The sequence below is a fragment of the Nerophis lumbriciformis genome, linkage group LG09, assembly GCF_033978685.3.
Source record: "Nerophis lumbriciformis linkage group LG09, RoL_Nlum_v2.1, whole genome shotgun sequence".
In the NCBI taxonomy this organism is placed as follows: Eukaryota; Metazoa; Chordata; class Actinopteri; order Syngnathiformes; family Syngnathidae; genus Nerophis; species Nerophis lumbriciformis.
Window position 1 is genome coordinate 7,197,303 of NC_084556.2, and position 12,674 is coordinate 7,209,976.

At 38.5% G+C, this 12,674-nt stretch overlaps 1 protein-coding gene across 5 annotated transcripts in view; it reads right to left on the bottom strand.

The window, feature by feature from the left end:
• clip2 (CAP-GLY domain containing linker protein 2) overlaps positions 1–12,674 on the bottom strand; it is a 309,205-nt gene that overhangs the window by 29,949 nt on the left and 266,582 nt on the right. For all 5 annotated transcript variants that reach the window (XM_072913773.1, XM_061962721.2, XM_061962720.2 and 2 more), the window contains exons 4-8: positions 11,090–11,214; positions 9,903–10,116; positions 5,745–5,942; positions 5,574–5,677; positions 5,397–5,457 (exon numbers count right to left, since the gene is read on the bottom strand). In XM_072913773.1, the coding sequence (XP_072769874.1) occupies positions 5,397–5,457; positions 5,574–5,677; positions 5,745–5,942; positions 9,903–10,116; positions 11,090–11,214 (702 nt within the window). The remainder of the gene's footprint in view (positions 1–5,396; positions 5,458–5,573; positions 5,678–5,744; positions 5,943–9,902; positions 10,117–11,089; positions 11,215–12,674) is intronic.

Below are 12,674 nucleotides of genomic sequence, written 5' to 3' on the forward strand. Positions count from 1 at the left end.
AATGTTTGACACCCCTATTTGTGTATATATATATATATATATATATATATATATATATATACATATATATATATACTGTATGTATACATACATACTCACTCTTATCTAACAGTGTTGCTGCACTCATTTTGTTATGTCTTGATTACGAAGACGACAAAGCTTTTTTCGTACATTCGTGTGCAAAAAAATTTATATAAAAAAAGAAGAAATTAAATAGGTGCATTTTGTTTCATAATCTAGGTTAATACTGCCAAACTTTATTTTGAAGCTTAATTTGCACTCAACAGGCAATCAATTGTGTGCATGTCTTAATGCTGTGTAACTCGACAGTAGTTCTTTACCGTTTCTACATTGTTAGTTATTTTCCTGTGGTCTGTATCATTTCCTGTCTTGGTGCTTTCATTTTGGTTCTACTTCTTGTTGGACTCCTTGTTTTACTGCACTTTGTTTAGTTTTCTCTTTATATAGTTCCAATCAAGTCTGTTTAGTTTCACCTGTTGCTCCTTGCCAGCGCTAGACTATTGCATGAGTGCATGAGTTACTCTCCTGCCACCACCTTGCATTAGCCTTCTGTTTCTGCAGTTTTGTGCTCTCTACGTAAAGACTCAAGTCTTTGACCTGCACGCTGCCTTCCGTCTCTGCATCCTGTGGTCACACCAACAACCGCCATGCACCACTGTGACAAATGTAACGAGGAAGTTGACCATACTACAACACATGTCAACATAAACAAACCGATTTTTCAATCAAATGACCCTTTTGGGTCTCAAATTTAACGTCGACTTAAGCAGGCACTTTTCTGTAATAAGATAAACAAGTTGGACCAGGTCTTGTTGGTTGACATAAATGTGTTGCCAACATAAACAAGCTTCCACTTTATTGCCTCATGGTATAATTACAGGAAGTGACACTATCCGACTATGTTGTCCTTTCTCTGCTTTGTGTGGCAGCAAGGAAACTGCTCTTTTACTCTACTTAACATTCCTTTCCACTTCAAAGTGACCAGGAAAAGTACCAGACTTCCTGTTCATCTACGTTGTTGTGCATGCTACAGTAGGGAAGGGATTCGCAAACCCCCATTTCTGGGTGGATATCGCGTGAGAGAAAGAGGGGCTTAATCATTTTGCAATACAGTTTAATGAAAATGATGGAAAGCGCCACTCTACATAGCAATTCACGCTTTGGTCAAAGTTGGAATTACTCTACTGCCATCTGGTGACTAATGTGGATAGTGCACCGCCCCAATTTGTCATGTTTCATGTGTCAGGGAAACCGTGACAAATGGGGCCACATGCCAGTGTTTTTCAATCTTTTTTGAGCCAAGGCACATTTTTTTGCGTTGAAAAAATCCGAAGGCACACCACCAGCAGAAATCATTAAAAAACGAAACTCGGTTAACAGTAAAAAGTCGTTGTCGCAATTGTTGGATATGACTTTAAGCCATAAGCAAGCATGCATCAATATAGCTCTTGTCTCCTTGTCACCTGACTTATTTTGACTTGTTTGCTGTTTTCCTGTGTGTAGTGTTTTAGTTCTTGTCTTGCACTCCTATTTTGGTGGCTTTTTCTCTTTTTTTGGTATTTTCCTGTAGCAGTTTCATGTTTTCCTTTCAGCAATATTTCCCGCATCTGCTTTGTTTTAGCAATCAAGACTTTTTCTGTTGTTTTTATCCTTCTTTGTGGGGACATTGTTGATTGTCATGTCATGTTCGGATGTACATTGTGGACGTCGTCTTTGCTCCACAGTAAGTCTTTGCTGTCGTCCAGCATTCTGTTCTTGTTTACTTTATAGCCAGTTCAGTTTTAGTTTTGTTCTGTATAGCCTTCCCTAAGCTTCAATGCCTTTTCTGAGGGGCACTCACCTTTTGTTTATTTTTGGTTTAAGCATTAGATACCATTTTATCTGCACGCTGCCTCCCGCTGTTCCCAACATCTACAAAGCAATTAGCTACCGGCTGCCACCTACTGATATAGAAGAGTATTACACGGTTACTCTGCCGAGCTCTAGACAGCACTGACACTCAACAACGGCACATTATTTGCGGATTATAATTACTGGTTTGCAAAAAATATTTTTACCCAAATAGGTGAAATTACATAATCTCCCCCGGCACACCAGACTGTATCTCACGGCACAGTGGTTGAAAAACACTGCCATATGCAATACATTAATTGTTTTAGTCAGACAGGGTTTTCATCTCTGATTCTGCCTAGCAACAAAAGACGGACGGGTAAGCCGCGGGTAAAAAATTATCAGTTGCATTGTGGTTTTATTGATTTTTTTGAAGTTATTTTATCTTTTATTTAAAAAAAAAAAAAAGGATTTGTATCAAATCTCTCCGTCCTTTTTCCTGTGTTTTGGTGTAGCCAAAACTCTCGTCAATTGTTGCTAACTTGGGTTTGGGATACAAATCCTGCCCAGCAACAAGTGACTACTCAATGTATGACATAACAGGAAAAAAATATCTAACACATTTTTATTTCAAGCTATAAACTTTTTGTTTTTTATGGGGTGGTTCTCTCTGTGTTGTCCCTGCATCGGAGCCATTTGCCCCTTTGTTGCCAGGGAAACAGCATGGTGGGCGTGACGAGTGTATGACATTTATTTTTTTATTGGGTTTGGCCCTCATATTCTGCCTAGCAACAAGAGACTGTCTTTGTCTCTGTCTTAATTATATATACAGTATAAGCCAAAAGTTTGGACACACCTTCTCATTTCAATGCGTTTTCTTTATTTTCATGACTATTTACATTGTAGATTGTCACTGAAGGCATGAAAACTATGACACCTGTGAAGCGTGAACCCTTTCAGGTGACTACCTCTTGAAGCTCATCGAGAGAATGCCAAGAGTGTGCAAAGTAGTAATCAGAGCAAAGGGTGGCTATTTTGAAGAAACTAGAATATAAAACATGTTTTCAGTTATTTCACCTTTTTTTGTTAAGTACATAACTCCACATGTGTTCATTCACAGTTTTGATGCCTTCAGTGACAATCTATAATGTAAATAGTCATGAAAATAAAGAACACGCATTGAAGGAGAAGGTGTGTCCAAACGGTTTGGCCTGTACTGTATATCATCACTTTCTACAGCCTGTGTAATAAGTGACACTATTCTTGGTAAACAAACTGCAAACAAGTGCACTGCAAAAACAACGGCCACATAATTTAGGTTAAAAAAAATTCTGTCGCCAGAATTTTGCGGCAAAAATCACAGGTGTACCGTTTTTCCATTTGAAGTAATACACTGTAAAAACAACGACCGTGGTTCATACGTTAAAAACTGGCAGCTCTGTTGCATGAGAAGGTGTGTCCTAACTTTTGGCCTGTACTGTACATATAACTACGACTTCTTCACAAACGTACTAAAACGTCCTCTTAAGGTTAGACTTTAGGTGCCATTAGCGCTACTTTATTTTAGGTCTTGATTAGGGATGTCCCGATCCAGGTTTTTGCACATCCGATCCGATACCGATATTGTTTTTGCATTTCCGATCCGATACCGATACTGACCGATACTGGCCTATCCGAGCATGTATTAAAGTTTAAAGTTATTTAGCCTACTTAGTTGTCAGAATCATGTTGAAAAGGGTTTTAGTACTCTTGATAACAACTAGCCAGCTGAATTAGGGGAGTTTGAATAATACACAATGGTTGGTAACAAGAAACTGACCTGTTTATTCAAGGATAAACACAAAATAGACAAAATTATACCGTACATGACAAACAGAAATGGCATCATTGAAACTAGGGCTGGACAATATGGCCTTTTTTTAATATTGAGATATTTTAAGGCCATATTGCGATACACAATATATATCTCGATATTTTGCCTTAGCCGTGAATGAACACTTGATGCATATAATCACAGCAGTATGATGATTCTATGTGTTTTGATTGATTGATTGAGACTTTTATTAGTAGGTTGCACAGTGAAGTACATATTCCGTACAATTGACCACTAAATGGTAACACCCCAATAAGTTTTTCAACTTGTTTAAGTCGGGGTCCACTTAAATTGATTCATGATACAGATATATACTATCAGATATATACTATCATCATAATACAGTCATCACACAAGATAATCACATTGAATTATTTACATTATTTATAATCCAGGGTGTGGAGGGGGGCGCCGGATGTAAGTGTCAAAAAGACAGCCAAAAGAGTTTGATATGAGAATAAATCTAAAGTTAAAATATAGGGTAGAAATGCACCCATTTGCAGGAAATGTAGTCTTGATTTTCAAAATTTTCTTTCAAGGCTTGCATGTCTACATTAAAACATTCTTCTTCATACTGCATTAATATATGCTACTTTTAAACTTTAATGCAGAGAAGGAAATCACAACAAAAAAAATCACTAATTTTTTCATACGGTGTTGTTCTGGAAATTTTTGCCTCGGCATTTTGATGGTGTGGGCGTGTGGCACCGAATGGAGATAAGCGTCTTGACAGACGTTATAATACTTGAACAATGATGACGAAAACTGTTTTCTCTGTCGTGTCCGTGTGTCGAAAATTGTTATGCGCTTATTTTTTTATTTGATTTTGTGCGTGGCATAGATTTGCTATGCGCAGAGGACGCTTAAACAGTGCGCAATTGCACAGGCGAGCACCTTAGAGGGAGCGTTGCTCGCACGGCTGCGCTAGCATCACAGCTAACGTTAGCCATGCTGCTACCTCTCTGCTCGGGGAGGACGTATACGTATGTGACGTATGACGTGACAGTATGTGTTAAAGTTAAAGTTAAAGTACCAATGATTGTCACACACACACTAGGTGTGGCGAGATTATTCTCTGCATTTGACCCATCACCCTTGATCACCCCCTGGGAGGTGAGGGGAGCAGTGGGCAGCAGCGGTGGCCGCGCCCGGGAATCATTTTGGTGATTTAACCCCCAATTCCAACCCTTGATGCTGAGTGCCAAGCAGGGAGGTAATGGGTCCCATTTTTATAGTCTTTGGTATGACTCGGCCGGGGTTTGAACTCACAACCTACCGATCTCAGGGCGGACACTCTAACCACTAGGCCACTGAGTGACGTGTGTAAGAAGGTGCACTTGCTGTCTGTGAGAGGAAGACACAGGAAAGAGTGAGAAAAGCCTGTCGTGTAATGCCAGCAGCTAAAAGCAACTGCGTGAGAATTCACAGACCTGTGGATGTGTTGAAGGTGTGCTGGAAAATGCGGAACGGAAAATACGGAGCAGCAGAAAAGTGGAATGTATTATTTAAATCGGTGCGTTGGAAAACACGGACCGGAGTTTTTTTTAAAACTGGATCTGGATCGGCTTTTTCCCATGCCTTGCCGATACGCAATTTTTGGCAAATATCGGCAGCCGATCCGATCCAAATATCGGATCGGGACATCCCTAGTCTTAATATTGTGAGCAAGTACCTCCAGGTCTCCTTTGGTGATGGATTCCTCCTCCACTCTAAACTGAAGATCCTCCACTTTCCTGAAAAAAAAGTTAAAAAGCACCAACTTTGAGTCCAATTAACAGCATTATTTGAGGAAATACACTTTATATGAACCAAAAACATGTTCTGCACACTGTCCATTAAATGTGCAAACCTTTTCTCTTCTTCCAGCTGATTGGCTAGTTCCATTTTGGCTTTCTGCGTGCTGGCCAACACGGCTTTGACTTGCTGGAGGGCGCCCTCGTTCTCCGTGACATACTGCGGAGGACATTAGTACGTCTCAGTCGGGACATCATCTCTAGTCTATTTGAGAAGTCTGCTCTACCTGCATGTGCTGCGACTTGAGGACGCTCATCTCCTTCTCCACCTCGCAGATGTGACTGGTGGCCTTGGCCATGTCGGCTCGCTCCAAGTCGCGCTCGGCCAGCAGCTGCTCGATGTGCTGCTGCTTCTCCTTCAGCGCCTCCTGCAAGGCGGTGGTGCCCGAGATCTTCCTGGCGTAGCGCGACGACGTCTCCGTCAACTGCAATGGCGAATCGTGTTTCAATATCAGGAGGGCAGGGGATCAAAAAGTAAGTTTATTATGCATCGTTTTCTTGCCCCACCAGTTGGTGCTGTTTGACAGACTCATGCCTGACTAAGAGAGATTGAATAGAAGAAGACAACAGTTTAACCTTCCTCTTGTGATAGCTTTCTGTTACCATCTCTTATGTTAACAGGTCGGTTTTGACCCATGTCTTAAATCAGCTGTAAAATACACTAAAAACAATTATCTGTCATCCAATTTGTTTCTCATCTCTTGGTTATCTTGTTAGGCTTCCTTATCCATGAAAATATTGGTTTTAATATTTTTGGTGTGGGCCATTGGGCCTTTTTTTTGACAGAATACCCCTCGATTTCAATAAAAAAAAAAGGTAAAATGAACCTCAAGAGAATTGTATAAATAAATTAAAGGTTGTTGGGTAACTTGACTATAACTGAGGGGTATTAGAACACATCTCTTAAATAAATTTGTTTAATTTTAATAATTTTAACTATAGTAACATCTATGGTGTTACGGGTCAATTTCGACCCATATATATTTACTTCAAGAAAAAGGCTAAAAAAATTTTTTTTTTCATCAACAGAACTTTAATACAAACACAAAATGAAAAGTAGAACAAGTCACAACATAAAATATAGATTTGCAAGGTCAAACAAACAACAACCAATCAAGCAAATCAAGTTAAGTTAAGTTAAAGTTAAAGTAGCAATGATTGTCACACACACACTAGGTGTGGTGAAATTTGACCTCTGCATTTGACCCATCCCCTTGTTCACCCCCTGGGAGGTGAGGGGAGCAGTGAGCAGCAGCGGTGGCCACGCCCGGGAATCATTTTTGGTGATTTAACCCCCAATTCCAACCCTTGATGCTGAGTGCCAAGCAGGGAGGTAATGGCTCCCATTTTTTTATAATCTTTGGTATGACAGACTCATCAGATGTGTCTGTGTCTTCTGGATGATACTCCACATTGTCTTCCTCTTAGAAACCTGTTCATCCGTATCACTATGCTGCTCTGTGTCCTCTCCCTCGTTTTCACCAAAAATATTATCCAGAACTTCTCTCACTGTAAATCTTTTTTTCATTTTTTGCATGCTGAAAATTGGAGATGTGCACTCTGCAAGTCACCAACTCTATACTGAATTGACCTCACATGTCTGGACATGCCCGTCTCTGTTTGTTTTTGTACTGGATAACAAGGTAAAATGAGAATCCCCTAAAGCTCACATGATTGGGAGAGGAGCTGGCTGTCAGTGTGTTCAGTTTTGGCTCTAATTATTGCTTTATAATCTTATTTTTACAACTAGGTCGAAACCGACCCTAACAACATCAAGGTCATAATTTCAACCGGAGCATTTTAAAATATACTGAAAAAAAATAAAAAAAAGTTTTATTTTGTTGAAATAGAGGTTCTTGACAAAGTCAAAAAGCCTTGATGCAAAAAAATAAATTTATGTGGTTCTTTTATGCATTTAAAAACTAAAACGCCGACCCTAACACAAGACGAAGGTTAAAGTAGCAGTAGAGTGGAAAAACAAGTTACCTCTATATTGAAGCTATTATCACATATATATGATGTATGACACCGAAAGACTTAAAAAGTTTGCGAGTAAATAGATATAATCAAAATAGTATCAATCTCACAGAAATTCCACAGCTATTATAATGACCAATCCAGACACGTGATCGCGTGACATAGAGGTAGAAACCGCAGATCCCTTCCTCACCAACAACAATGCTAATCATGCAGACTTTGTGATTACTTTGGGAAAAAATTTGATCCGGACCCTGGAGCCTATTCCAGATCGATTTATTCATGTATTTATTTGTTTCTTGGCATATCCATTTCATGACTTATTTTTTTATGAACTTATATCATGACCAATTGATCTATGTACAGTATTTTGTCTTGAACGTCCCATTTCTTGACTGATGTATTTATTTATTTTTTTTAGCAAATACATTTATTTCAATACCTACTTATTCATTTATTGAACATGAGTGATTTATGTACTAGCAAATATAAAATAAGAATTAATCAATTGAAATGTGAAATAATTCATACTAATTAAAATCTAATTCAGTATTAAATTGTCCATTAATTATAACCTATAATCAGAAATAATTGTATTGAACAATGATGTATTTGTTATTGACTAATATTTGTTTCATGACTGATTTTTGCATGTACTTTTTTTATGACCAAATTATTTATGCATTTATTTCTTGAACAGTCTATTTCATGATCGATGTGTTCATCCATCCATTTCCTACCGCTTATTCCCTTTTGGGGTCGCGGGGGGCACTGGAGCCTATCTCAGCTACAATCGGGCGGAAGGCGGGGTACACCCTGGACAAGTCGCCACCTCATCGCAGGGCCAACACAGATAGACAGACAACATTCACACTCACATTCACACACGATGTGTTCATGTATTTATTTATTTATTGGCAAATACATTTATTTCATGACTGATTTATTTATTTATTTCTTATATGATTTTTGTCTGAACTTATTTCATGACTAATGTAATGATGTATTTTATTTTTGTACCATCTATTTTATGGCCGATTTCTGTCTGAACTTATTTCATGACTAATATATATGTATTTATTTCTTGAATCATACATTTTTTTGTGGGCAATTCATTCATTAAAATAGGATTTAATCAAACAAAATGTGAAATAATTCGTAATAAAATATTTTGTATTCAATATTAATTCTCCATTAAACATTTTTGTGTTTCTTTCTTGAACATTCTATAGCATGATCAATTAATTCATGTATTTATTTATTTATTGACAAATAAATTTACTGCAAGACCGATTTATTTATGTTATGTTATTAGGGACCGAGTCCCTTTGGTACAGAGGACTCAATTGAATTTCTAGCGTTTTATTATTATACCGCCGCCTCTTCGAGCTGTAATTTGACCCCCTTAACATGCTTCAAAACTCACCAAATTGGACACCCACATCAGGACTGGCGAAAATTGCGATCTAATCAAAAAACCAAACCCCAAAACTCAAAATTGCGCTCTAGCGCCCCCTATGAAGAAAAAACAGACAAAACTGCCTGCAACTCCCAGTAGGAATGTCGTAGAGACATGAAACAAAAACCTCTATGTAGGTCTCGCTTAGACCTATATTTCATACACTGACAACCCCCAGCAAAAATCAACAAGAAGTTTGCAATTCCCCCTTCAAAACAAAAGTTGTGTAAAAACAGTCACCTTTTTTCAAACATTATCTCCTCTGAGCGCGTTTGTCGTGTCTGCTTCAAATTAGCACAGGAGAGAGATTGAACCCTTCTGATTAAAATTTGATGAAAGAGTTTTAATTACTACTCCGGTTTGGATTTTATGAGCTCTCAAAGTCGGTCCCGTCCATCGCTGCTTGCAGCTCTAGATTAATGACTGTTTTTTGTATGAACTTATTTCATGACAAATTTATTTATGTAATGACCATTTTAATTTCAAGCAAAGCACCATCAACCATGAATATATAAGTGTGTCAAAGTCATCCATTAAGAGGTGGTGGGCGGGACTAATAAACTGATGACCAAACTGCAGCGTAAACCACGCCCACACAAATTTCGATAAGGGGTAATTCACTCCGATCAATCCTGCTTTCATGTCAGAGACAGCTTCACCATCACTCAACCTCGGCCAATCTTGCTTACGCTTTCATCTTTAAGAATGTGAAGGACTTCTTGCTTGTGTCAAGACTCCTATAACAACCAAGTCACGCTGCCAACAATTAAGCAAAGTATAGGGGAGTGTCCGTAAACAATATAGCCGCTAAGAATCAATATGGGGTGATGTGATTGTTTGCCGCAAGATGCTTTGTCAGTGCTTTGCAAAAACATATTAATTACAAACTGCCAGGGAGTGTTTTTACTAATGAAGTACTTTGTCATCTGGAGACCATCCATTATCTTACCAGTCCGGTTCTGCTCGGCCGCCCGCCCACCGACGAGGCCACCGAGCTGACGGAGCTGATGGACGAGCTGCTGGGGCTGTGGGCCAGAGAAGACACCCCCATGGCCACCCTCTTGCTCTTCTTGGCCTTGGCCGGACTGGTGGAGGGGAAGCCGATGCGGATCACTTTGTGGATTGGAGCGAACAGGCCGAACTTATGCAGACACTGGAAATATCTGTAAGGGGAAATGTACAGTACGTTAAGGCTTGATTCTTTGGCTTCTCTTCAGTAAATAACCTAGCATGATGTTGCTGTTAAAATGTGAGTGTAATGTTAGCATGTAGCTCACATAGCTATGCTAGCTTTGCTAATGTTTATGTCTTCCTTTCCCACTCATTAATGATACGTTGTTGTCTGTGATATATGACATCTGCTACATGGGACAAGTGCAGTTACAGCATATACCAGGGGCATATATATATATATATATATATATATATATATATATATATATATATATATATATATATATATATATATATATATACAGTACAAGCCAAAAGTTTGGACACACCTTCTCATTCAATGCATTTTCTTTATTTTCATGACTATTTACATTGTAGATTGTCACTGAAGGCATCAAAACTATGAATGAACACATGTGGAGTTATGTACTTACCAAAAAATGGTGAAATAACTGAAAACATGTTTTATATTCTAGTTTCTTCAAAATAGCCACCCTATGCTCTGATTACTGCTTTGCACACTGTTGGCATTCTCTCAATGAGCTTCAAGAGGTAGTCACCTGAAATGGTTGATTAGTGGAATTTCTTGCTTTATCAATTGGGGTAGGGACCATCAGTTGTATTGTGAACGAGAAGATGTGTCCAAACATTTGGCCTGTACTGTATTATATATATATATATATATATATATATATATATATATATATATATATATATATATATATATATATATATATATATATATATATACTGTATACATACATATATACTGTATATATATATATATATACATATTATATATGTGTGTGTGTATACACACACACACACACACACACACACACACACACACGCACACGCACGCGCACACACACACACAGAGAGAGACAGCCTATACATATATATGTGTGCTAACATAGCAATGAATGCATGTGTTTACATGTATAATAGTACGTTGTTGCGTACCTGGTACCAGCCACAGCACCATCGTTCTTGCCCAAGGGCTCGTCCAGCTCCACGCCACACCATTCCCCCTTGGCGAAGTCCGTCTCCCCCATGTAGCGAATGACGCCCATCTTGGAGCCGCCTACCTATGGTCAAAATTTGGACTTTACTTGAAGCCCAACACAATAAAATGCTCCATACCAAACTGCGAGCTAATGGTGTGACATAATTCAGTCGATTGGGTTTGCACATTTAATAGGAAAGCCAGAGGCACAAAACGTGAAATATAACACTTTCTATCACAATTATCGTAAAAAACATTCACAGTACATTTTGCTTGTTTTTTTGGCTTTTTGTAGCTCTTTACTGTTCCGATGCAACCTCTTCACTTCCAACATTGGAGTATTGGCCAATACCGATATTGATCCGATATGACATCAGCACGAATCATAAACACTTTTATTATTTTGTAGTGTGTAATGTTAGAAAAAGCTTGATCATGTGGAATTAGTCCAGGGGTCTGCAACCCGCGGCTCTATGCGGCTCTTTCATGCCTCCGCCGTGGCTCCCTTTGGCTTTGAAACCGAATGTCAACAAATGATGGTTACTTGATTTATTATATTTCATTTTATTTAGTTTATTTGAATTTAACAGTTGTTATTTTGGAGAGTTCTGGGATCTTGTCATATGAAAATAAAACACATTTTAATATATCGTCGATGGAAATGTATGTCACAGCCCTTATGCGACATCTCTTGCTGCCATGCAATTGTATTGTTTTTAGCGGTCAACCCCTAACAATGGACGGATCAAAAAAGAGAAACATTTTATTTATTTACATTTTTATTAATTTGCTGTTTTTATTGATGAGTAGGTGTTTTAAATTTTTCGTCAAATTAATATTCCGCAGTCGTATGCCTTCAGAACATTGGAATGAGTTGATTTTTTATTTTTTTTATTCATTAATAAGGGAAGGAACAGTGTATTTTTTTCAAATGTTCAAAATAATTTGATGATTTGCTTCATTATACCCAGAAATACATCAAATAAGTGTTTGATGTCATAAGTCCTATAGCACAAGTGTAAGGAAACTATAAGTGGTGTTATCGTCATTTTAGGAATCTAACAGAGTTCGCGGATCTAGGTGGGTTTTATTTGGGGGGAAATGGGCTTCATTGGCTCTTTGTCTGCTGAAGGTTGCCGACCCCTGAATTAGTCAAACGCTAGGTACAAAAACACTAACCTATTTATCAAATCCTCCAAATGTAGGGCTGCACAACTAATCAGATTTAAATCTCGATCACGATTTTGGCTGCCACGATTAAATAAGAGTGATCATCTGCGATATTCACATTTAAAAAGCAGGCTGCGCTGAGTATGAAATCAAGCACTTCCACAACTTGCAGTGGCAGAACAACAACAATGGCTGGTCTTGAAGCCCTGAAGCTGACACCGCTCACGCCAGAGGCTATTATGTATCCGCACAAAGCTCCATGACCTTTGCGACCAGAGTGAAAAAACTTTCCCCGAGCTACTGCAGCCGGTCGTTTCACTTCCGTAGAGTGAAGGAGTCCACTAGCATGATTAACCGCTAGCCGTCTTGCTA